The sequence below is a fragment of the Sturnira hondurensis genome, unplaced genomic scaffold (genome assembly GCF_014824575.4).
Source record: "Sturnira hondurensis isolate 20B ecotype Veracruz unplaced genomic scaffold, ASM1482457v3 Scaffold0002638, whole genome shotgun sequence".
Taxonomy (NCBI): Eukaryota; Metazoa; Chordata; class Mammalia; order Chiroptera; family Phyllostomidae; genus Sturnira; species Sturnira hondurensis.
Window position 1 is genome coordinate 3,362,789 of NW_028075269.1, and position 26,844 is coordinate 3,389,632.

The 26,844-nt window shown below is 41.9% G+C and overlaps 1 protein-coding gene across 7 annotated transcripts in view; it reads left to right on the forward strand.

Annotated features, from left to right (window-relative positions):
* GAS2 (growth arrest specific 2) overlaps positions 1-26,844 on the forward strand; it is a 119,875-nt gene that overhangs the window by 76,911 nt on the left and 16,120 nt on the right. For 5 of the 7 annotated variants that reach the window (XM_037040399.1, XM_037040396.1, XM_037040397.1 and 2 more), the window contains exon 8: positions 6,225-6,278. The exons of 1 other annotated variant lie outside the window; for it this stretch is intronic. In XM_037040399.1, the coding sequence (XP_036896294.1) occupies positions 6,225-6,278 (54 nt within the window). Of the gene's footprint in view, positions 1-6,221; positions 6,279-26,844 lie in introns of those variants that run through there. One more of the 7 variants, XM_037040401.1, reaches the window with a different exon arrangement.

Consider the following 26,844-nt stretch of genomic DNA (forward strand, 5'->3'; position numbering starts at 1 on the left):
GATATATTATCTGTCCTGATGTCTTGTTAACAGAAGTCAGAAGGTAAATCTTCTATATTGCCAGTGGAGTCTTGTTGAGTCTTCTTACTAATTGTAGATATTTTTTAAATTGGATTAATACTTCTCAAGTCATTTTTTATAGCAGACCTTCGTAGTTAGGGAAAACTGTATGACAACAATGCAATATACAGATGATGTATCATAGAATTGCACGCTTGAAACCTGTATAATCTTATTAACTATTGTCACCCCAATAGATTTAATGAAAAAAGAAAATAAATGGATAAAATAAAACCTTTTAAGGAAAAAAAGAACATGTGACTTTTCATGCTAACACCCTAATTGTTCAGGGTATTTTTTTTTCTTATTTTAAGAAGTGTGACTATTGAAAAAGCCTAAAGAAAAGACAATGAATAATTTAATTGGAAGTCAGCAAAGGGATTTGAAATGTTATGGAGTCACCTTCTTTATACTACTTTTGAATGAAATCGTCTCAGATAAATGGAAAGCTCACACGCATTTTTATGGAGTCACTGTAATTTCTTCTTTACTCCAAAAATTCTTTAGGATTATACCCATGTGGTAAGAATCAACTCCCTGTAACAAAGCAAGGAAAAGAGGCATCAGAGCTCTGTTGCTATAGCAACCCACCCTGGCAATGTCTTCTGGGACTCACTCGAGGGGAAGGTCCGATGGTAGTGAGTTATATTACTTCATTTTCTCTTCTCATGACACATTGATTTATTGTGAGTGAAAACGTATCATGGTTCAAATCGCATACCTTTCCTGGTCATGAAAAATGGGATGTTATGTAAAAATGCAAAGGAGTTTTAAACAAGTAGCAAACACAGTAATGCTTCCATTTATCTTAGTGGGAACATTACACAAACGGCCATTACTTAGCTGTTGAATGTCAAAGATCCATTAAAAAAGGCATTACTATTAACCTTGGCTTTAATTTAGCAATTTATGAGAGAAGTGATTAGGATTGCAAAACTATCTAATGGTTTACATTCAGTTCTAGGAAAAAATATGACCATGTTTGCCTCTGATGTGTGCAAAATCTCAGGTAACACGGAGGGACCTAATCCACGGTGACAGACACATGACTGCTGTTATTTCAAACTGGGTATCTTTCTTTGCCCAACTGCCTCAAAGGAACACTAATTCAGGAAAAGCAAGCAGCAACATTTAAAATGTATTAAAACACTTTCATTTCAGTTTTTAAATTTTTTATGCTTTCATGAGTAACATGGGTATAATGTACCCTTTGGTAACACATCTTTCAAGGGACTTTGTGAGTGTTAATAAATCCTCTTAAACTCTCCTTTCTGAGAATGGTATGTGTCCTACATGAATGCAAAATAAGCAAAGAATATTTAACCATTGCTGTAAAAAGAAATCAGCAGTTAGGGTATTGTTTCTCTGAGATTATCCCTTGAGGTTGGAAACCTTTGAACGTACAACAATGTAAGTTAAACTTGGTTGAAGACTGCACCCAACACTACATTTGACAACATTTTTAAAAGCAAAAAAAAATGCAAGTTGTTACCTCTGACAAGAATGGAAATCTGAGAATCTGCTATTATTGGCCATTTAGCAAAACTTGCGTCTACGTTCTGCCCGACCTGAGAAGCATCCTTACGCACCTCCACCTGGGTTAGCACGGTTCACCTGCCTTTTAGTTGTGCGGCACACTCGGGACTCTTTTTCACCTTTCACCGAGAATAAATGGACACTTTTCACTAGCCACAAATCAAAATTACTTAAACTCACAGAAGCACTGCAAAATTAAATGGCTTCATTGAGAATGTGCACAGGCCCTATGATCTGTATTTCCAATTTCTGCCTTGCTGCCATTAAGGTAAATTTGTTACGTATATACATACACACACTCATATATATGTATTTATTATAGTGTGGTGTGTGGATGTGTAGTGAAAGGCACAGTATGAGAAAGTTGAATTAGTGTAATGATTTGGCATTTTGATTTTAAGAGAAATGTTAAGTTAATCTTTCTGTGCCTGAAATTTAAACCCCTAGGTCAAGGAACTGGTGCAAAAAACAAACCTTTTATTTTATCTACATTTCATCACATATACTGTTTAATATTCACGTAATGTGTTCTGTGTGTCAGGCATTTTTCTGACTCCTTTCTCCTTGGATTCTTTTATTTAGCCCTCACAACTCTTTGAAATAGGCACTATTATTATGTCCATTTTAACAATAAGGAAACCAAGCCTTAGGGAGTTAATTACTTGCCAATGGCCAGACAGTTATGAGTCACACCTTTCTTGGAATTCAACATGTCTGACCTCAGAGCGTGTGGTTTTAACTCCAGCATATGCTTTCAATCTCTTTCAGACTATCTAGTCTCTGGGCATTCATGTTGTGAGTTTCGCTCCTCAACCTCTCAACAGCCATTAATAATTAACTGGTACTTACTGTGCAGCTCCTAATTTGCTTACCCATTTCCTTGGTGTGCTTTGACAAAATATGAAGTTTAATAGACAATCCCTGCTGGAGAGTCAGAAGAAAGTACCCAGGAAACAAAGAATATGAAAAAAACAACAATGACCCCGAAGAAAATTCACAAAAACCAACCAGAATGATTTTCACACTGTGCAATGTATTTATTGATTTTTTAAATATATATTGACCGGATTTGAAAAGTCTTCCAGAGGCAAAATATATTCTGGAAATGAAGAAAATAAGGAATATTATCGATTAAATATATTTGCTTTTATGAAGTTAAGATTAAATCCTCTAGTTAGGTTATATATAAAAGGAGTTTCTGTACATGCTGTGGTGGGGTAGGGAGGTGAAATTAACTTGTGTAGCTTTTTATACTTTTATGAAATGGTCTAAATTAGACTTAAGACAAAGTGCAAACTAAAAACTTTTGGCGTAGCAACTCATGCTTTTAAAAACAAGTTCTGTAAAAAATGGATGTCAAATAATATTTAAATAACATTTTTTCTTAACTGTTTTTATCCTGGTACTTGATAGCAGTAAAGAATATCTTTCTTTTATGTGGTTTGTAAGTACATTTACTTACATGTCATCTCATTTTATTCTCATTACTACTCTCTGAGAGAAATCTGTGTTACTGTTAATTTGCATATCTTATTGCATTGAGGAAACTGCAAATAGCAAAGATTAAACATCTTTCCCAAGGTAATCTAGCTAGTAAATGGTTGCTACCAGGTTAAATCATATAAATTTTATATATTAAATTCCATACATTTTAAACTTCACACAGTAAAATATTTGTTTGGATTTTTTAATCTTAACAAAAATAGAAACAATTGTTCAGTATGTTTTTACTTTTAGAATTTTTTTGTTTGTTTTTAAGTGAAGGATTTGCCTTGCATTACAAAGTAGACACCACATAGTAATGTGAAATTGTGAAATTCATAAGCTTTTTCTTTTCCTTCCTTTCATAGTCTTCCCAACAAGAACATCTTGGTTTATGTGTTCTATGCTTATATAAATGTGAATGATTTTAATGATTAAAATATGAATTTTTTGTGAAAGGAAATCAATGAAACATGGTCATGGTCTTGAATTATTGATAAGTCTTCTGGCAGTCAGAGAATAAACCTGTGAAATATCTGTCGTTATAAATTATATATGGTTCTCCTATGGGCTTAAGTTGACAAACAGGACGCAGCCAGATTCATTAAGAAGTATACTTTGCAGATGTGGCTATCTTGAGTTTGTTTTGAATGTAATCAAACTTGGCAGAAGTTTTTCCATTACAACAGGGGCTATAATGAAATAGGACTCATTTATGTAGTGGTATCTTTTTCATAAAACCAATGAGTTTAGCTTCTGTGTGACTTGGTCATTTTAGACCTTGTGTTGCCTTTTTTCTCTAATACTTGACATTTTGAATTTCAGTTCCTCCATTATAAGCATGGAATTCTCCTGGCCCCGGACCCAGCAGGCGCCTCCTTTCCTCACTGCCACACCTTTTATTGCAGGAGCCTTACTGATCCACACAGATCTCAGTTCACTGGAGTGGCGGGGTCAATGTTATTAGTCTTAACATTTGAAGCCTGGTTATGTCTTAATTTAGGATACATTTTGCCATTTCCTGCCATCTTGTTAGAAGAAATCCTTTGTGTAGATTTTGGGAGGAACAAGGCATAAGGATTTGGGTTTGCTATTGGCCTTAAGATGTGTAAATAATGAAAATACTGATGTTACTAAAAAAAATCACAGTGAGTTATTTAGAGATTTATTTGGCGTTTCCTAAAAGAACTGCAGCAAGAAATCAGCACATGCCGCTACCCTTCTCCTGGCTGCAGCTTTCTTTTCCATCACCATGTCTTTTATGCCCTGGCTCTCTTGCCAACTCCTGCGCTGCACTCACAGCTTGTCCTTCTAGCTCTTTGACTATATCATGGAGAAATGCTATGTTTAGCTCAGAGTCCTTATAATCTAGTTTGTGTTATAGACAAATTTTAGGGGCTATAAACTGGAAAAATTACAATTATTTGAGAAATCACCATGTAAAGGGCTTTCTCATCCCTTAAAATATAATCCAGCCAATGTTTTATTTGTTTATGTTCCCAGAAGCTGACACATTGGTTAAAAGTCTCTCACTTTTACTCTGAACCTGTCATTTGTTATTCCTACGTTTTTTTTTTAAGTCCAGCCTCATGAATAGTCTCTCTGAGGCAACATTTGAAAGCTGGTAAAGGGAAAGCCTGATAAATCTATCCTCTGACTTTGACTTCAGGTATAAGGTTTCTAAGAATCCCATCCCCAAACTGGAGCATCCAGATAATGTGTTACTTTGTCACCATATATCAGTGTGTTAACCATAATAATTTTACCCAGTCCAGGACTCCTATTTCAATATTCATGGTCTTTTGATGTCATGGGCTAATAGAAAAAATATGGAAGCTCTTGTAGTCCACAGAACATTAGCAGCTTTACTAATGTCACGTTGCCTACCCACCTGATAGGAGTAAGGCCAAGGTGGACTTCATCCAGCCTTCCACAAGGAGGCACTTGGGTCCATCACAAAAGTCCTCTCCCAAGATGATGGTTACAAAACACCTTTCTCTCCTCTTCTCTTTCCATGACAAGGAATTAGAAGTGTTCTCAGAAGCAAGGTGAGGGACTGTCACTTATATCCAACCTTGGAGATCTCATCTATCTCTTTTATTTAATCAATATCTTAGAACAAAAAAAAGTCCTCCAATATACACTGAAATAATTCCAGAGAACCCCGAATCCTAATTGACATCCTGGCATCAGGGACTGAGCAGGATCGTCCTTCCTGTGCAGTTGGTTCCCTTAGGTCTGGTGGAACGCAGGTTTCTGTGTATCGGCCAGAGGAAAGAGGAAGATGAAATATTCCAAGGATAAAGGGAAGATGGCCTTGACTAATGGATAAATTATAGCCATAATAGTATCTCATTATCTTAAGAGGAAAAATGTTTCCCAAGAATGACTTTACTTTCAAACCATAATAGTTAGAGAATCTGGGGCATGTCCTTCAATCTCGACTGAGGGGCTTTCAACAGATTATCTTTCAGATAAAGTAGGTGCCTCTTTTGTGTAGAATGCTGTATACATTTTTAATTATAACAGAAGGACATGGTAGAATGCCTCGTGGATCACAGTCTTCGGAGAGTAAATGTGATGGTAGGGCCTTGAACATAAACAGGAGACCAGCATTGGTGAGCTGGTGGGTACCACAGAACTCAGAACAAGATGGCAGGATAATCCCCCAAAGCAGGAATTTTCATACTGAAAATGACAGCTTCATTTAATTTTTTTTCTAGGACTGCATCAGACATTCTCTAGAGTCTGGTATGTTTCTCTTGTGGAAATGATGCACTGACGTGATGATTGCCTGAGCAGAATTACTTCCTTACATGTATCTCTTATTTTTATAGTAAGAGTTCTGAGCAATGAACAGAAAACCAAAGGACCCCAGAAAGGAGATGATGCTAGGTTCATGTTGTGAAATGCCAACGGTCCTTTTACGTACCCTTCAGTTATCGCTTAGATCACTGGGCAGTAAAACTTCACTGTCGGAAATGAAGCAAAGATGTAAATAGTCAGTCTCATTGTAACTTTAAAATAAGGTTTCTTTAATCTTGTCACAAAAGATCACAGTTTGCATTTTCAGGTTACGTTCCTGTGCCTTTCTGCAATGGAGATGGAGAGCATTTTATGAACTTCATATCTTCTTGTTTCAGTAGGGTCTTCATGGTTGTTACTATGTCTCCACAGCCAAAGCAAAGCAGACATTTAAGGTAATTACTTATTAGATAATTAAGGGGAAACCTCTCCACTTTGCTTTCACTGCGGAGCCTTGACCTCCAGATAAATGAGGGAAGTTGGGCAATAAAAAAGGGAATGATTTACTTAGTTTTTTCTTTCTTTCTTTTCTTTTTTTTAGTCATGTATTCAAATGATGGCTCCCCTTTGGTTTTCCCACCATAATTTGTAAAAATGGCCATCTGGAGCTCATTGTCAGTGGGTGGCAAGCAGTCACCTAGTATTCTTGCCTTTTCTGAGTATAATTCCCATGCTCCAGAGCATTCCTTCATTGAGCTTATTATTAAAATTGTTCGAAAGTAGAAATCTCAGTTCAGCTTCTGTGTGCAATATTAGCTTGGGTTTTGCTTTCAAATATTTAAGATAATATTCTTGTGGAATAAAAATTAGGCACCCTATAATTTTCGAACTTTCCCTTTCTACTCCCATTGCACAAATTGCCCTTTGTGGTTTATCGCATTTGGAAACCCATGGACCCCTGCCGAATCTCTGACCCTGACACCACACCTACTGATGCATCAGCAGTGCTTTGCTGAACACGAGTAATTTATTACTCTGGTCCAGGAAAAATGAGAGGAAATAGAAACGGAATACAACTGAATTTGCAGCTCCGAGATTGCCAGTGTGCATAGAAGGGTTGGTTCATTTTTAGTTTTTAAATATTAATAGTTCTGATCTAAAAAGAACAGCTTACTTGAGAGTTCCCTGTTCCACAAAAATACAAAGTGATCTTTAGAAAGTCTCCATTTTATAAGTTGTTTAAATAGGGTAAATATATCTCTAAACTACATTATGAGATTTAGTTGAGATCGCTAAAACAAGTATGGTTAAATGCATTTCTTTCTGCATAATTTATCCTTTATTCAGCAAATCCATGAGTGTGTGAAATATGCAGAGAACTATTAGAATTCTTGAGGACACAGTTTCTGTATAAACTTTTCCTTTATAAAGATCTTGCATAACAATGCAAAAAAAGGTCATATACTACTGATGATTCTGGCAATGACATATGATTTAATTGGTTATAGACATTAATAATCAACAAGAAGGACAAAGAGGTTAGCTCCTGGAAAGTTACTTCTAAAATCTTCTCACCAAACCTGAAAATATGCTGTAAAACATTAGAATGCCCGATCAAGGTGGGGGTAGAAACACCAGTTCTAACTGTCCTTGGTCCTACTGAAAGACATTGCATAAAGACTTATGAAGCAAGTTACTCTGAAATGAAGGTGAAGCCTAAGTCTGTTGTGCTGATTTGGCTATGACAGCCTTGACCCTCATTTCTCACCAGGGTTGGTTAACCACTCTCGCTGGCTGGCTGTGAAGTTTGCCCTTCAGTGTTCAGGTGCCACTTGGTTAAAGGGGAAGATGGTGCCTGACAGGTTTTGTTGCTGCTATGGTTCAGAGAATGAGTATCTGTCTCTTTTTCATTAATTAAAGTGCCACACCTCTTCTTGCTTCTCTTAAATTTTTTTTTCTTTTTCACAAGTGTCTTTTATGAGGGCACAAATTGAATTGGGAAGTCAGGGATATAGTTATCTCAGCTAACCCTAGCCACAGTTATTTGTATTTGAGTGTGTGTTGCCGTTCCTGTCGTTCCTGTGATCTCAGGAGGCATAGTGGATTTCGTAGGGTAGGTTTAGTGGAGCCGGCACGTTAGTTCTTTTCCGGGGAAGGGGCAGTTCAGACCCGACTTTGCAGAGGCTAAAACCAGTAGAGTTCTCTTCTATCCTTTTCTCTGCCTTCCTCTTGCCCGAGAGAAGATGAGTTAGAGAAAGAGAGGACACTTGGCCAAATTTTTGGAGTGGCATCCCCTTGTTTTTCCGCTTCAATGCAGACACAAAATGACAGTTGCCCTAAGTGAAGTGAAATGCACAAAAATCAAGGTCGAAACTTGCTTCCTGGAGACATTTCTCAGAGACCCTGTAATGGCCAAAGAGCAGCTTGGATCTCAGCTTTATCATCGGGTTCTTTTCTGGTCCTGAACAACCAGGGGTCGTCAGTGGGTGCAGCCCCATTTAGGGTCATCTGTCTTTTCATCTTTGAACCTGGACATTGGCAAGCAGCGTTTAGAGGACTTTATCACGTCATGGAGCCAAGGGCTGAAATACCTGGAGACTGGCAGAAGCCAAGCCCCCCTAATTCTGCCTCCAGACGGCTGCAGTCTGCTGCTTGTGGTTCTGATGTGTCGCACCCCACTCCCTGCTTGGGCTCTGCCTTCTGACCCTTGGAGACTCTTGCTGGGAGGCTTGTCATGCTGTCTGCAATCCTGTCTCATTTTCGGCTTTCCTCTGCCTCATTCCACGTACCTTCCCACAGATGGGACTTCTGTTCTCGTCATCCTCACTCCTTCTGTGCAGTGCCACCCCTCCGTCTTGGTCCCTCCTAGGTAAGCCACCTTCAGATCCTGCCAGGTCTGTACAGGGCTGGAACTGGCACTTGTCCGGGGACTTGATTGGCGTGAACTGTGGTTCTCTCTGTAGCACGATTACCTTTTCTGCCTGCCCTTGTTGGCACTTCTTAGATCGATTTGTTTCACTTCCAAGATGCCACTTTTGACTCCTCTCCCACAGCAGGTTACAGAAAGGTGACAAGCACTTCAGCCATTGAGATTACAGCTGTCCCCACCTAATCAGAAGATATCGAGGGACGGGTTGACAGACTTAAAACGCCTCCACCCAGGATTTGCTGCTCAAGACATTCCCAGTTAAATGCGTCAAATTTTTGTCATATTTAACTGGGAACGTATGTATTTTCATACTCAATGATCTCCAAACATATTTATTCTGCTATAAGTATTTCTTCAGAATTACCAGTGCTTTCTCATTACTAGGTGCTGGGGCTACCGTAAGTGGCTTATCTTCAACCGTGTTCTCTCTGATTTCCTTCAAGTGAGGGGCTTTCAAAACAAGACATATCTTTGATTAAAACATATTTAGCATGCTGTTTTAAATGGAAAACTTTTACCATGTTTTAAAAGAACAATCCTGGATTTTTTTTTTCAATAGCAAAGCATCTGAAGATTTACCTAAGAGACACATATTTGAGTTGCTTAGAAGAATGCTAAAAGCAGTACTTGTGGTACATGGACTTTAAGAATTTAGATTATGTTGGGGGAGACGTCAAAGTTTAATTTAGAGCTCTACCTCTTATTAATCTTTCATGTGATACATTTCTTAGATTTAGAGTTGAGATTCCCAGTGGTATTACCTGTCATATATTTTTTCTATTAATCTAGACTTCTGGAATCAAGAAAGGCTATTAGGGGAAAGAAGTCTGAGATGAGAAGTCTCGGATGGTAAAGAGAAAGGAAAGTGTTTCCACCAGAATCAGAAAGGAAGCAGCATGCACAAAGGCTCAGAGGCATGGGGGAGAAAAGGGCAAGGCAGAAAGAGCTAGAAAAGGATGGGAGGGAGACAGAGATAGAAGGAGGCTTTATCAACTCCTAGACACCCAGCCTGCAGTGTGGAGGGTGAGCGTGAGAGAGGGTGATGTGAGCCTTCATGGAAGGAGGCGTGAGGCAGCCAGGCCCAGGGTCAAGTCATGAAGGGCCACCTGTATCGTGAGACCTCTAGCATCCTCCTGAAGGCAATCTGTAGATGCCAAAGGATTTTTAGAAGGGCAGAGATGTGAGTCGATTATATTTTATTTTTTTTAAAGATTTTATTTATTTATGTATCTTTAGAGGGGAAGGGGAGAAGGAGAGAAATGTCAATGTATGGTTGCCTTTTGTGCATCCCCTGCTGGGAGTTGGCCTACAGGGAACCAGCCTGCAACCCAGGAATGTGCCCTGACTGGGAATTGAACCGTGATCCTCTGGTTCACAGGCCTGTGCTCAATCCACTGAGCTACACCAGCCAGGGCTATATTTTAAACTACTTAGGCTGTAGTGTAGAGAATGAATGGAAAGGGTTTAAAATANATCCGTAGATGCCAAAGGATTTTTAGAAGGGCAGAGATGTGAGTCGATTATATTTTTTTTAAAGATTTTATTTATTTATGTATCTTTAGAGGGGAAGGGGAGAAGGAGAGAAACGTCAATGTATGGTTGCCTTTTGTGCATCCCCTGCTGGGAGTTGGCCTACAGGGAACCAGCCTGCAACCCAGGAACGTGCCCTGACTGGGAATTGAACCGTGATCCTCTGGTTCACAGGCCTGTGCTCAATCCACTGAGCTACACCAGCCAGGGCTATATTTTAAACTACTTAGGCTGTAGTGTAGAGAATGAATGGAAAGGGTTTAAAATAGGGGTAGTTCCCTGCTGCCGTGTTGGCTTGGGGAGTGAGTACGTCATGACATCGGCAGCTCAGTCTGGAGACCTTTTATCCGATAAAACTTCAGGTGTGATACTTATCCTGACCTACCAGGTGAAGCTCCCTGTCTTGGTGTGTAGGTATTTAAAAACTGAACCACTGTTAAATGCATTGTTTCCCCTTAAACAGAATATGTGAAAAGCAACATGTTGATTTTGGCTTGTTTCAACCTGCCCACCGGGTGTAGAGAAACTGGGTTTCAGTAGGTTGAAGTTTTCACTTCTTAATAAGGAGTTCTTTTGGTGAGACTTTTACCATGGAATAAAACTGTAAGCTGCTCGTGTAAACTGAAAGGGAATGACAGGCAATGGTGCCTTTATATTTTACAACTGTGGTAAGTTGAAAAAAAATCCCCTGGGTAATATCAATTGACAAGAGTCAAAGAAATTAAGGAAAAGCTGGTGCTACTATCAACAACTTTTGAGGAATTTGTTACTCTGAGCTCTTATTCTCCAGATGTTACCCAGATTTGCAGTTCCAAATATGCCTGGTGATTTTGGACATGCTTCTTTTTACCATAGCAGGGCTATAAAAAATACAGCACTCTTACATAGGCCCAGCAGTGAAACTGCGGCATTTTCTCTGAAAACCGTTCCTTGGTCCAAGGGTCCTCCCCAGAGTATTCTTTGGCCATTTACAAATTTCTTTACCTGAGTTCATTACATATAGACCCAGAAAGCAGCGACTCCACATGTGTGGCTAAGTTCAGAGCTTTGGGTACATGACAATGCAATTTACCCTTCTGTTAAATCTATGAGTGGCCAGCAACAGATAGTAAGCACCTACTATGTGCCACCCACTAGTGTCATGGTTAGAGAAGTAAACAGGGCAGTCTCTTTTCATATTTTGGGAGTGAGGAGACAGACAATAAGCACAGAGATCGAGAGTCAGACAGTCCAAGGCCAGACAGAAATGTTTTAGGCTCTGTGCGCCACGCAGCTCAGCCACTGCCTCCCAGCTCCATTGTTTTAGCCCAAGAGCAGCCGTAGGCAATATGTAATGAACGGCCATGTTCTAATAAAACTATTTATGAAAACAGGATAGGGCAGGGTTTGCCTTATGGGCCATATGTTGCTGATTCCTGACATGGGTTAATAAATACATAAGTTCTTTCCATGTGCTGATAAGGAGGGCAGAACAGGGTAAAGTGGAGGGGAGGTACTGGATGTGAGACTCTGGCTACAGTGGTTGGAGGAAAACCTCTTTGTGAGTAGATTAAATCAGCGTCCCTGTGACTAAAGAACAAGTTGTCAATTCCATCAATTTATCTTTTAAAAATATGTGTAAGGCTCTTACAGTTAAGTTACAGTGCATAGAGGGTCAGACTCTGTAGGGCAGTCGGATGGGGGCGGGGCTCAGTAGTTTTGCACTGTGGCTGCCGACAGTTTCAGGTCTCTTCACATCATGGCTCGGCCTCTATTCATTCGTACTTCCTCTGATCTCCATGGCTTGTGTGGCATGATGATACTTAGCACCGAGAAAATGTAACACTGGTCAGTGTCTTTTGTGTATGTTGCCCTGAAGTGTAGGCACAGTGTTTTGTGCTAGTTTCTATTCTGGGAGCTTACTTTGTTTTCTTTACATCCTTGGCATACTGCAAATATCAGGTTATCATTTCATGAGGATCAGAAAAGTTAGAAAAGACTGCAGCTGGGATTCTAACAAGAAGTAGCTTAGATTGGTTGTTTGGTTCACAGTGTATGAGTGATGGTGAAACCATTAAGAAAGAGAAAGGACATAGTTTTGAACCTCAAGTGGACTTTCTGATAAAATGTGTAGAGTTGGTTGTTTTAAGTAGAGTTTTTGTTAAATCCTGAGCCCTATAACAAATTAGAGAGGACAAGTTTATCGATAACACTAAATGACCTTTGGCTCACTTGGTGAAATGTGGAATAATCTGTCTGATAATGGGTATTGTCTCCTGTGTATAAAGAGTGGGGTAGGAATCAGGGACTCAGACCTCTAAGATCCAGTTGGAAAGGAACCCAAGAGTAATAACTCAAGTAAAATAGAGTAAGGTGAAATCAAAGGTGCTGTACGACAGAGAGCATGGTATCAACTGTAGATGGAGTAATTCACTTGACAGGAAGTCTCTGTGTACGTACAACGAGCCAGGCCCTGCTCTAGCCACTGATGAATTTAGATACAAGTGGGTCAAAGTGAGTTGGATTTATTTGGAAAGATTTCAAATAGAAGGTGGAAATTCACCAGTGTCTTGAGAAATGAATGGGATTTGAATGTGGGAGAGCCTTTTTGGAGGATTTTAGGATAAGCACAATAGAGAAATAAGAAAAACTCGAGAGATGTTTGAATAGAGTTTCCCTGGAGATCATGAAGAGAGTTTAAGTAGAAATAATATGAGAAGGTAGGTTGGGGGGCAATCACGGAGGGACTTAAATGTAAAGCCCAAAACGTTGCAATTTAACCCAATAGCATTAGACAGCAATTGGAGGCGTTGGGCAGTGACATGGTAAAATTGAAAGTTAAGACAATCTGGAAGAGGTTAGTATATAGAATTATAAGTTGGAGCAGGAAGAATCTGAAGAAAATGCAATTAACTCAGAGGTTATTCAGTTGTTTATAGGCTATGAGCATTAATTAAAATGGTGGTAGAGAGAGTGGAAAGAGTAAATGAACAACACGAGTATTATTTTGAGGGCTGACTTGATTGGATATTGACTAGAACAGAGGGAATAGGCAAAGAACAAGCTAGAATTTAGAAAATGATGGTTTTCTTAAGAGAAATTACCTTTTCCCACAAAAAATTTAGTTAAGAGAAGAAACTTTCATAGCTTGAAATTGCTTCTGAGATCAAGTAATTCTGCCATCAACTTACTGCAAAACCTTTAATCCAGGTATTTGAAATCAGTGTTGTCTGTGGTACGAATACTAATAATAATGCTTATTTTAAAAGACTAACCATTGGTTCACTCATCAGATAGTCCACAGATTCTTTCCTGGTCCAGAGAATAGAGTGGTGAGTAGATAAGACAAGGGCCCTGCCTTCGAGGAGTATAGTTGCTAGAAGAGACAAGTTACTCTCAGGTTAGCAAGTACACAAGGTAACTTTGGATCCTTGGAAAGGATCAGAAGGTGTTTGAAGGAAACGTTTGGTTCAGTACAGAGCAACGGGATTCCGGAGGGATTTCTTTAGGTAAATCTCCAGGGAGGGGCCTCTCCAAGGAAGTGATATTTGCAGTGACACCAAAATGATGACAAGAAGCCAAGCTTGACAAGAGGAGGGAGAGCCGCGTAGAGGGGACAGGAGGGGCACGTATACAGCCTGACCTATCTGAGGGGCAGCGTGGCAGATTCCCCCCTTATATGTGAGCAGTGCTGGAAAGTGGGACCCATTCAGGCTTGCTTACCTACAGCGGTGGTGCTGGGTTGCTGGTGGGTCTGTGGGTGGAATTTAGAGCCAATTTAAAAGGGACACCTGCCCTCTAGTGTCCTCTGTGAATTATTGAATCCTTTTAATTGGGCTATTTCCAAGTCCTCCCAGTACCACGGAGGATGTTCAAAGTGTGCATGTGCACGTTTGCTCAGTGAAATGCATTCATGGTTCCTCAGGCGGGCAACAAAGAAAAAAAATCCTGAAGAGCCAGCTTCTGCCAGAGAGGAGTTACATTTATTTATTTATTTTTATAAATGAGAAGGATTGGGAGCAGCGGGGAACAAGAAGTGTTCTGTTGAGACGAATGACTTGCATGGTTTAGCTCGGTCTGTTCATTCTCATGTACACCAGTGCAAAACAATGATCCCATTAAGAGGTGTTTTTTTTTCTTCTCACTTCAGTGTTTTTCCTGTGGGGGAAGGAAACCTCTAGAACCAGGGACTACTTTGATTCTGTGGTGTGGGTTTAAATTCTATCTGCTCACCCACAAGAAAATTCTAAAACCTGGGCCCCAGGATCATACAGGACTTCTCTTCTTTCATCACACTGTGCTGCTTTTGGCTCACAGGCCTTTGGAAACACCGTTCCTCTTTCTGGAATGCTTATCCTTTCTCTGCCCATTTCCTAACACCTCTTTTTTCAGTTGTTACTCCTAAGGTCCTTTCTCCAGCAGACTTTCCTTTCTCCCATGTGTCTCTGTTAAGGGTTCTGATCCTCAGCACCCCACACTTCACCTTCCTTCTTCACTGTTGTGGACCTGAGCGGTGGGACCCGTGTGGGAGTTGCTCACAGATTTTCCTCAGAGCCAGGTGGCTCCTGGTCCCCAGTTATTGCGTGTGAACCATGTATAAGAAGTACAGAGTGAGGCAAAAGTAGGTTTGCAGTTGTTTGTGTGGGAAATTATACAATAATTAATAAATTATGAGACAGGAATAAACTGTGTTTGCATACTCATACCTGTAAACCAACTTACCAACTTTTGCTCCACCCTGTTTTTGTCAAATATATTGCACTAAAGTAAACAGATGCTGCTGAGACAATGCAGGGTTTTTTGAAAGTTGAGGGCCTCTGAAAACACAGATGTGGAAAATTGATTCCATTAGTTGGCTGTGAGTAACCGAAACAAACAAGACATCAGTGACTTAAAGAAGATAGAAGTTTATTTCTCCAGCATGGAAGTCCAGGACTGGTTTGATGACTCTGCTCCCGAAGGTGCTCAGGGACTCAAGATTTCTCCAGCTTATCACTCGGCCATTGCTAGTGCTGGGTCTCAGACGCACGGTCCAGGACTGCTCTGGGCCCCAGGCCGGACCATGGAGGAGAGGCTAAGGAAGGGGCGAAGTGCCTGTGCCACTTAAGGAAAGTACCTGACTCATTTGACTTTCCTGCTCACAGCTTGTTGGCTGTAATTAGACATGTGGCCATGTCTACTTGCAGGGGAGACTGGGAAAGTAGCCTTTATTCTAGGCAGCTCTGAGCCCAACTGAAATGTCTACTACTCTGGAGAAAGATAAAGGGACTAGAGATGGAGTGTGTCTTTCCCAGGAAGTCGGGGTGGATGCCATAAAGATTGGACTTAGGCTGAATGGCCACTTGGCAGATCATCAAGCATTAATTGGGACCTTGAATTTAAGACCTTGATTCTACAATTCATAATAAAAATTAAAGGCACAAGAGTTATTGATACTAAAATATGTTTTTGATATGCTATGTTGGTGGAATTTCTACAGGAGACAAACATATCAAGGATGTTTTAATGAGGAATAGTGTGCTTTTTGCAAGAAATGTATCAACTTGTAAGAAGTTTAATTCTAACTGGATTCAATATCAAATCCAAGCCAACTAAGTCTTTAACTTTCAAAATGCAAAGGAGAGTCAGCAAGGTTAAAAAATAAAGAAAAATAGTGACAGACCATGTTTATGAAGCACTTTGATTTAGGGACATTTGGCCCTGTAACAGCCTCCCAAGCTGGACAGATTTACAGATGAGAATCGGAGAAATTAAGACCAGGCCAGGATCAGACAACTTGTAAGTGGCAAAGTCAAGACTGAACCATGTTCGTGCCTGATTTTTAAGTTTTTCCTCCTGTCTCCAAGTGCATGTCAAAGCCTAACGGTGGAACATGTGGGCATTTGGATGAGAAAAGATGCATCTGCTAAATGTCTTTCTGGTGCAGCAGGCCCGAGGAGGAGTTGCGGTGTTTACATGGATGCCTGGTGTTCTTTAGTCATAGTCTGTAGAGAAAGTTCACGTGGAATCATCCACCATCAGGACTTTTAATGACTTAATTGTTGCACCAAAGGCCGCATTGCAGAGTGGCAGGGAACACCATGCTTTGACAAACAAGAGACAGCACACATGCATTGCAGACACGCTGCGGTGTGCACTCTGGTGTCACTAAGCAACCGAGAGCAGATTGCTTTGTATTCTGAGTTACTACTGAGCTGGCGGTGGTGGTGGGGGGGGGACTCCTAGAAGGACCTTCAAAGCGAGGCTTTACGGAGAACTAGGTTAAATGAAATTCAAAGATATTAGGGCTGCTCTCACAGGACATCTCTGTCCTGACGCATGGCCCCGCCCCTGCTGTTTCAGCAGGTCACGTATGAGTGCAGATGCCACTTGGCCTGATGCAGAATTTTTCACTCATGGGTTTAATTAAAATTTCTGGTGAGCACCATCTATCATTTCTCCTTTGTAATTTTTCTCTCCCAGAGAGAAAGCGCAGCACTCATTACCTCTTACCCGTTTCCAGTGCCTTTGTTTCTCTGGGAAAAGACTGGGAACCCCTTTAACAACTCATTTTCATTGGGAACCTTAATGCAAAGCAAATCACAATTGTGGGTCTGTGCTTTTAGCTAAAAATACGTGAGCGAACTCCCCGAGGCTTATTATTTAAGTCAGTGGACTATAAAGACCAAGAGCATATAATCCACAGGAGTTATTTTTATGATAATGTAATGAAGCTGGTTCCACCTTGAGAGAGCCAGACCCCTCCGTCCTTTGCTTGTAGAAACAAGGGCTCACAGGCTGATTTGGGTGTTGCAGGAAGCAAAGTGAAATTTGTGCCTTCATCGATGGCAAGGGTGTATGGGCACACCAAAACAGCAGGCTTTAGGTCAAATTTGTATAATAATTGGTTCTTTATACTAATCAATTGATGTTCCACATAGCATATGTATGTTTTTGATTGACTAAAATGGGGACTAAGTTATTTCTTTTTTATTTTATTGATTTTTTTAGAGAGAGAGAAGGAGGGAGCGAGAGAGACAAAACATCAATGTGTTGTTCCACTAATTTACGCACTCATTGGTTGGTTCTTGTATGTGCACTGAGCAGGGATAGAACCCGCAACCTTGGAGTATCAGGATGATGCTGTAACTACCTGAACTTCCTGGCTAAGGCCTAAGTTATTTCTTAATGGATAAGTTTGGCAGGCAAATTCTGTCAGCATGATAGGAAAGAAGAGTGAACGTTTTAGGATAAAATATGGAATGGAGCCTGGTACTGTTTTGTCAGTTTGAGTGGGCCGCACAACTGTGAGAATGAATGATCTCGTCTATACAGAGGGGGTTCATGACAGCCATGAAGTATTTGTTCTCAGAGCTAGTCATTAGTACATAGTGGCCTATGAAGGATGATTACCATCATCATCATCTTCATTGTCATCCTTATTCCATCAAAACGGGGGGTTTAAAAGAAAGAGAAAGTAAAAGGGTCCCTCAGGTGTGAACAGGAAGCACTGTCTGCAGGCTCAGCAGAGTTAAGACTCAGGTGATCTGGGCAAAGCCAGCTTGAGTGAGCGAGTCATGTCAGTTAGGGCTCCTTGTCTTCCTCTGTGAAAAGGACAGCTTTGGGTTGCTGATGTCTACGCTGTGTTCTAGCTTAGGTAGTTTGTATGTCTCACCCCCCAACCAAGACTTCCTGCCCCAGCTCTGCCGTAGGTAGCGGTGCTGTCCCGTGAGTCGCTGCTCTTTCGTGAGCCTGCGTCCTAGTCTAGAATAGGTAGGGAGTGCTCTGCCTTCCGGGTCGCCGTGCAGTAAGGACACGGTCTAGAGCAGGAATGGCCTAAACTGTAAGTGGCGGCTGATCACTCCGAGGAGTCCACTCAGCCCTCCCCACAATCAGGGTTTGCTAAGTTTGCCACCATCTCAGCCACGCTCTTCGGATGTGCTTCACGCTCGCTGCCTGTATCCTTCCTCCGGGGGCCTGGGAATCAAACCGGGCCCTGCACACGTATGCTAGTACATGGTCTAGGTCCTCGGCGTATGCTGTACCTGCACTCTCATGCGAAAGCATTTAACCCTCATTTCTAAGACACCCCTCTCAGTGCTCTTTCTGCCTGTTTTTCTCATCTAGGTGTTCTCTCTAACTGTAGGGTCTGAGACCGTAGGGCAGCTTCATCTGTAAACAGCGTCCCATCTTCTGGCCTGGCCACAGGAGGCGCTAGTAAGCCTTTTTGTTCTTGGAGAACACAAAGGGGCTGGGAAGGTGGGGGGAAACAGAGAAGGTTCATAGTTCCTCTGTCACAGTTTCCAAGTTCCAACTTCAGGGACTCTGAATGTCAAAGGCAGCTTGTTCGACCTGTGTGAGTTGCAGCTGTTTTGTCAACTACGCCCCGCCTACTCCGTGTATCACAGACCCATACTTCACAGCATTATTGCTGAGGGGAGCAACAAACAACCCACAGCACTCAGGAAGTGCCTCCTTAAAGGCTTCATGGACAAGGAAGGTCAATGAGACAAGCTTTCGGCGCCTGATCACCCCCTCTTCTGTTCGTCCTGTGTGGGTGGTGTTCCGTCACCTCTCACACTCTCAGCCTGCTTCTCTGATTCATTCTGACACACTGTCCTCCCTGGAAACTATTTTTCCTTACTCCTGACACATTCTTACCATATCAGAGCTGCGCTTAACCAGGAAGTGCCAGGTGGCACTGAATCACCAGCTGCTTAATATTCAAGAACAGTATTATGTATAGAACAGAGCAATGTGCATGCTGATTAAAGGACTGTGCTGATGTCCTGGGAATCGGGGAGTGCCCCGGTCACCAACACAGCTGTGTCTTGACAATTCGCATGGATCACAGGCCTCTTGGGACTCTTTGCTAAGTGTGTCTGCCCCTTCGCTTTTGCTACGGCAGCCCTTGGCGTTCATTGCTCTGAGCAAAGCACTGGATGGGGTGCCTCCATCATCGGAGGGGTGTTAGGAAGCTTCCCAAGTGCCCCTCTGCAGGATGATGAGTCTTCAGGAATACAAACAACCAAAAAATGCTATTAACATGGATGGTTTCACTTTGATGGGAGAAGTGGCATCATAGTTCTGGAACTTGCCGACATGTGAGCATGCCCAGGGCTTGCCTGCATTCTAATACTGACGGCGAGTTCTCTGCAGTGGTCTGAATTGATGCTGAACATAAAGGCATACGTACAAGGCAGGCTTCGTGGATAAGTCCTGCAAAAGGACTTGCTTTTCCATGAGGCGCTTTGCTTAAAAACCAAAGGGAGGGGGGATAAAAGAACTAACACAAAACCTACTCTTCCTATTGTATCTTTCCAAAGGCAAGCCGCCTTTGTTGTGGCTGCGACAGAGTAGCTTCAGGTGTTCCTGATCATAGCTCACAGTCATGGTGAACAATCACAGCTTGCCAGATGTTCCTTATTTGAAAACAGATCTGTGTGCACATCAGCTGAGGTTTTTTTTTAATTGTGAAAAGGAGAACTTTCCCTGAGATGTCACCATCAATCTTCACCATTTTGTAAACAATTGGCTAGATAGAAATACTGGTCCAGGTTAGTAAAAATGTCTTGAGGTGGATTTCTGAAAATCAGCCAATGAGACCAGCCTCAAATCTCGTCACTTAATACTGTGTGTTGTCCATTTCCTCTAAAGTCATAGAGGAAAAGGTTGTCATGTGTTCATCCCGTGCAAAGATCTGTGTTCTATAGTAACAATTTAGAGTTAATATTAATAATAAACCACATCTCACGATATATCTTGGACGTTTTTCTGAGGTCCCAGAAGAAAATCAGTAATGTAGGACAGAAATGATTCTGTCAGCCACTGACCTCTTTGCATGTTGGCCCTGTGTGGAAATGCTGTGTATTTAAATAGATAAAATAGACCTCTGCTTCTGTCACTGAAGTCACAAAAATTATCACAAAAGGGATAGAACTCAGCTGGGTGGGACATTATTAGGGTCGGTGAGGTGCAAACTCCTATCTCCCTCAGTGCCAAACATCATATTCATAACTTTCTTGGTAACTATTTTATATTTTCAGTCTGTCCTTGAGGATTTATCAAAAAGAAGTGAGCAAAGGCTCCTAAAACTATTAAAACCTAGTCACTACGCTATAGATTCTCAATAATATCTATATAACAGAGTTACCCGGAGAACTATAAGAAAACTACCCTCCCAAGAAATTTTGATTAAATTAATCTGGGATAAGGTCTGGCAATCCACATTTTAACATGTGCCCTAGTAATTGCCTTTATTTCCCCATGTGGATTATTTTTCCTTAACACTATGAAATGGGAACAAGCTGTTTTTACAACTGATATAACACATTGTTGAGCACTTATATGTGTCTGGAAAGGGAGAGTAGATGTTAAGACAAAAGCCTTGGGCTCAAAAAGCTCACAGACGTCAGGTTCTCTGAAACGTGTAACATAAATCCCACTCTGTGGCTCATTACATGGTGTGAACCTGGCCGAGTTGTTCAATCTCTCTGATCCTTGAGATTAAACTGGCAATTAAACTGTAAAGGGAGAAAGCTAATACCTTGCACATAAGGTTGTCAAATGTATTAAATGAGATAAATTGTTCAATGGAGTCACCATTGTTATGTATTATAGTTATATCATGTTCACCAACATTATTATATATTGCAGGTAATAATTTATACAGTTGTATACCATATATGCAATTTATGTACATACAGTTTACATAATTACAGGTATATAATTAGTTTGTGTATGTATATGTGTATACATGCACACATACACACTAAACGTTGCTCTCACAAGTATCCTAGAGTGAAATATAGATTAATTTAGAAAACAAAAGCAGCTTAGTAATTTTAAGCCCAGTAAAAGAAATGAAAAGCAATAATGAGAAATGTTGGGGGAAAAAACCACGTTTACTGCTTTTGTTCCAATAGAATTTTAACAATGCAGCACTGAATTTTTAATCCAGGATGAACCCACGCGCTTGTGTGCTGCTGCCACCTAGTGCCTAGATTTAAGAACTGCAATTTTGCTACACGTTTCCTTGACAGGTGTTTGAGGTTGGAAAACAGCTTCCTACCTCGTTAGCCATTTTGAAACAGATACTACATAGCGTTGAGATGTGGCTGTGGGAATTTATTTGTTTCCTTTATCTTTTCAAGCATGCAATAGTGAATAGCTGGCTGACCCAAGTGGGATGTTCACTGGCTTCTTACTGGTCTGAAAGGTATCAGGGTGCCTTTGCCACACGAAGGGGTGTGCATTTCCTCCTCCAATCTGCCTTCCAGCAATGCACTGCTGCCCCGTGTAGCCTCCGCAGCCCCTCTGTTCCCACCGTTAATATGCCTAGAATAAGATATTCTGTGAGTCTTGCATGTTAACTGATCTCGTGGGAGTGAAAACAACACTAAACAAGTGATGGTGAAAAGAAGAAATCACAGCTGAGATGAGGGAAATGATTAAAATGTTCTTTACAGGAAGTGTTTCGGTATAATTTGACTTTGTACGAACAGTCATATGGTATAGAACAGTGTTCCTCAGATTTGGCACCACTGACACATCGCACCAGTTAATTCCTGTGGCGGGGGCCTGTCCTGTGAACTGTAGAAAGTTTATTAGCATCTGTGGCATCTACCCACGAGATTGCAGGGGAACCACGCCTCCCTTTGTGAGAACCGAAAATGTCCCCAGAAATTGGCAAAGTCCCCTGGGTTGCTAACCGCAAATGTAAGAGCATGCTGTGGTCATTACATATAAACAAGTGATTTTTATCACTTTTAATTTGTTTAGGGTTTGGAGACAAAGCTGATGTGATGCCTAGTGAATTGTAAGCTAATTCAGTCAGTCTACTCATCCATTTATTCACTCATTCATATATTCAAGGGTGGTAGTGTTACATTATAATAAGTGCTCTGAGTTTGTTGCTAAATTTTGTGATTAAGTAAATTAACATTCTCTAAGTTTCATCGTACTCAACTATAACCTAGAGATAGTAATTATATCCACTTTATAAGATTAGAGTGAAAATTAAATGAGATACTGCATTTAAAGTCCTTAACTTGGTGTCTACTAATTAGTAATTACTCAGTAATCACTGGTTCTTATTTAATAGACACTTTTAATAACAGCTGTGTTCCAGGGATTGTTCTGGCCCCTGGAGATACTGCTGGTTAACCCAGGGGTTTTCCAAAATAAATTAGAGTGGTTTTGGAGAAAAAAGTTAAGTAAAGGCATATATAATTAATTGACTACTATTGTGATAGCTGACAGCAGTATAGGGTGCTGTTAGGTGGCATCTTTTTTCCATTGGAATTGTCACTACAATGACAGGGACACTTTTAGAGAATCAAATGCCAGTCAGTTTGTTGAACTAGAGAAAAATCCAGCTGCCTGGGGCAGTAGGATGGTCCCTAGATTAAAAATGTTATGTTGTCTCATACACTCTGAAGCCAATTAGCAGAAAAGAAATATGTTGACCTCTAAAACTTGCTTTACCTCTGTTTATAGCTCAGTTTTATGCCAAGTTATAAAATGAGAGGCACTTTAGAGTGATGGTTGATTGTAACACAGTTATGACAAAGTGTTTTTCTAACGTAGCATGATGTACAAGCGTGACTCTTAGAGCCTGTTCTGGAACTTTCTCTGGTGTGATAAAATGTTTGGTAAGCCAGTTTGTCTTCTATTTCTCACTTGTTCCCACTGTCAGATGGGGCTACATCCCCTCCCCACTCTGCCTTAATGTCAGTGGGAGGACACACTCCCACCTGTGAATCAGTGCCGTATCCCGGGGAGACGATAACATCCGTCCTGGGGTGGGGGGCATGGGAGGATGTGAGTGATATGAAGCCACTGGGACACTATAAAAATATGCTGTGAGGCGGACCCCACCTGGCTCAGTCAGCCGTCTTGACACCTGGACGCCTGCAGTGGCCTCCAGACTGGCCTGCTCTAGCTGTTCTTTCCTTTTTGTCTAGTCACTGCTGTGCATCTAGAATGCGCTTTTAAAAATGTAAACATGCTGTTTTCCTCCTCAGCACCCTTGAGAGGCTTTGCTTTGAATGCAGAGACTAAGATCCTGACGTGGCTCCTGCCTGGTTGTTCAAGGAGTCCCGGTGACACTGAGCACCGTCATCACACGTGAGCTCAGTAGCATGTTCAGTGAGCAGTGGGTGGTGCCCTTGCAGCAGCGACCAGCTTGATTTTCGGGCTGAAATACCTCCGCCTTCTGCTGCTTCAACTTCCTTTGACAGATAAACACATAGGTGTCCTTCGAGCCTCTGCACAAAAGGTTCAACTTTCAGGCACCCTTCTTGGACTTCACAGTCCCATTAGTTTTCCTCTGGATCGGTTTGGATTGCATTTATTACATGTAACAGAAAACTGTGTTGATAGGGGCTTGAACTCCACATGCAGTGACGTTCAGAGATTGGTCAGTTACTGCGGCTGGCTCCTCAACACAGGGCTCCCATGAGGCACCCAGGCTTTTCCAGGTCCTCACTGCTGCCCTTGGTGTGTTGGCTTCCCGGGTCTCGTTTCTCCCTGGGGTGGTGAGGTGGCTGTTGCGAGTCTGAAGCGGGGAGCAGGTGGGGGGAGCTGTGCGGGTCTTGGCTCCCTTTCGGAGATCTCCTTACTGCTCTGCTGCTCATTGGCCAGTAGATGCCTGTGCTCCCCCCCCCCCCCCCCCACCCCCCCCCCCCCCCCCCCCCCCCCCCCCCCCCCCCCCCCCCCCCCCCCCCCCCCGCCCCCCACCCGCCAGCGCGGGGGAGGGGNACTACTATTGTGATAGCTGACAGCAGTATAGGGTGCTGTTAGGTGGCATCTTTTTTCCATTGGAATTGTCACTACAATGACAGGGACACTTTTAGAGAATCAAATGCCAGTCAGTTTGTTGAACTAGAGAAAAATCCAGCTGCCTGGGGCAGTAGGATGGTCCCTAGATTAAAAATGTTATGTTGTCTCATACACTCTGAAGCCAATTAGCAGAAAAGAAATATGTTGACCTCTAAAACTTGCTTTACCTCTGTTTATAGCTCAGTTTTATGCCAAGTTATAAAATGAGAGGCACTTTAGAGTGATGGTTGATTGTAACACAATTATGACAAAGTGTTTTTCTAACGTAGCGTGATGTACAAGCGTGACTCTTAGAGCCTGTTCTGGAACTTTCTCTGGTGTGATAAAATGTTTGGTAAGCCAGTTTGTCTTCTATTTCTCACTTGTTCCCACTGTCAGATGGGGCTACATCCCCTCCCCACTCTGCCTTAATGTCAGTGGGAGGACACACTCCCACCTGTGAATCAGTGCCGTATCCCGGGGAGACGATAACATCCGTCCTGGGGTGGGGGGCATGGGAGGATGTGAGTGATATGAGGCCACTGGGACACTATAAAAATATGCTGTGAGGCGGACCCCACCTGGCTCAGTCAGCCATCTTGACACCTGGACGCCTGCAGTGGCCTCCAGACTGGCCTGCTCTAGCTGTTCTTTCCTTTTTGTCTAGTCACCGCTGTGCATCTAGAATGCACTTTTAAAAATGTAAACATGTTGTTTTCCTCCTCAGCACCCTTGAGAGGCTTTGCTTTGAATGCAGAGACTAAGATCCTGAAGTGGCTCCTGCCTGGTTGTTCAAGGAGTCCCGGTGACACTGAGCACCGTCATCACACGTGAGCTCAGTAGCATGTTCAGTGAGCAGCGGGTGCCCTTGCAGCAGCGACCAGCTTGATTTTCGGGCTGAAATGTCCTCCACCTTCTGCTGCTTCAACTTCCTTTGACAGATAAACACATAGGTGTCCTTCGAGCCTCTGCACAAAAGGTTCAACTTTCAGGCACCCTTCTTGGACTTCGCAGTCCCGTTAGTTTTCCTCTGGATCGGTTTGGATTGCATTTATTACATGTAACAGAAAACTGTGTTGATAGGGGCTTGAACTCCACATGCAGTGACGTTCAGAGATTGGTCAGTTACTGCGGCTGGCTCCTCAACATGGGCTTTTCCAGGTCCTCACTGCTGCCCTTGGTGTGTTGGCTTCCCGGGTCTCGTTTCTCCCTGGGGTGGTGAGGTGGCTGTTGCGAGTCTGAAGCGGGGGGCAGGTGGGGGGAGTGGTGCAGGTCTTAGCTCCCTTTCGGAGATCTCCTTACTGCTCTGCTGCTCATTGGCCAGTAGATGCCTGTGCCACCCCCGCTGCCAAGAAGGCATTCAGACTCCCCAGCCTGGAGAGCAGATGCCAAAGAGAGAAGGAGGTTGAGAATGGCTGCTGAGTCGGTTAGCCTAACCTGACTTTCAAACCATGGGTTTTTTTTTTAATCCTTTAACCCCCTGGAATTGTCTTTTATGGTGCCCATCACATTTGCATTTATTGGTTCAATGTCTGTTTTGTCAATGGACTCTAAGCTCCTCAAGGGAGAGAAGTATTGGATTTATTCTATATCATATCCCGAGTGGCTAATGTATTACCTGCCATATAGTAGTTGCTTAGGAAACATTCTTCGAAAGGAAGAAGAAAGAATACAAACAATCTAGTGTTAGCACTGTTGGAGGATAAATTTGGGGGTGAGATTCTCAGAATAAGCATTGGTGATCCCTTGTTCTTCATTTTACAAGAGATAAGGCAAAACACAATTTTAAAGACTTTTAAAAAAATTCCAAGAGAATGAGTCAAAGAAGGAATAAATGGCATCTAATTTGGAGAGAGAAGCCATGGAAGCCTTGAAATTATTCATTAGAGATTCAGATTTTGGGTGGCTTTCTATATGTCCCCAGGAGAATGTAACTTGTTCAAAGAAAATGCCAGCATTTGGGAAACAGTGAGTGATATAGCCTAGCCGATGCCTGTATAAGGTGGGCGTATAATATATTGAAAGGAAACTAGAGTCCAGTTTCACTCATATTTTAAAGATCCTAGAATAGATGTTCCAGTAAAGGGTAAGTTCAGTTTTGTGGCAGTGTGTACAGTGGCCCTGAAAAGAAAGGCAGAACAGATGGAGAGAATTATCTGATAATGTTTCACGGCACTAAGAAGGTATGGAACTAATTTGAGAGATCAGCAATTAGAGTCTGTTGGGCTTGGCAGCTTCTTAGTGTGGGTCCCTTTCTGTGTATCCAGCTTGTTTTGAGTCTATTCTGCTTGTCTCTCATCCAAAGCCATATGTGCTGAGGCATTTCTCAAACTTTCCTTTATTCCTGAGATTTCTTCTAGCTCATCCCTGAAAACAAGCCCCTTGGATCCCGGGATCCCATAACTATGTGGTGTTCTGCTCTGGACTAGAAGAGATTTCAAGATAGGGAATTGAGATGTATGCTTAAAATTTTATGTGGCCTCATATAAAGCAAAGTAAAGGCCAGAGGATGGAAGAGATAGCCTACAAAGTCATTTGGAGGTGAGAGCGCAGCAGAAAGATCACTCCAGGGTGTCCGTTCATCTCCAAGTCTGTCGTTCTCACCTCTCTCCTTAAATGCTGGAAATGCTTCTCATCTGATCTTCCTTGTTCCAGGGCTTGAGTTCTCTATGACCCTGTGGAAGAGTCTTTGTGTCGTGGAGATCTCTTCCTGCCATTCCCTTGCCTAAAACCTATCAGTGACCCCCCTATTCTGTGTGCATTAGACGGTCCAGGACATCTTA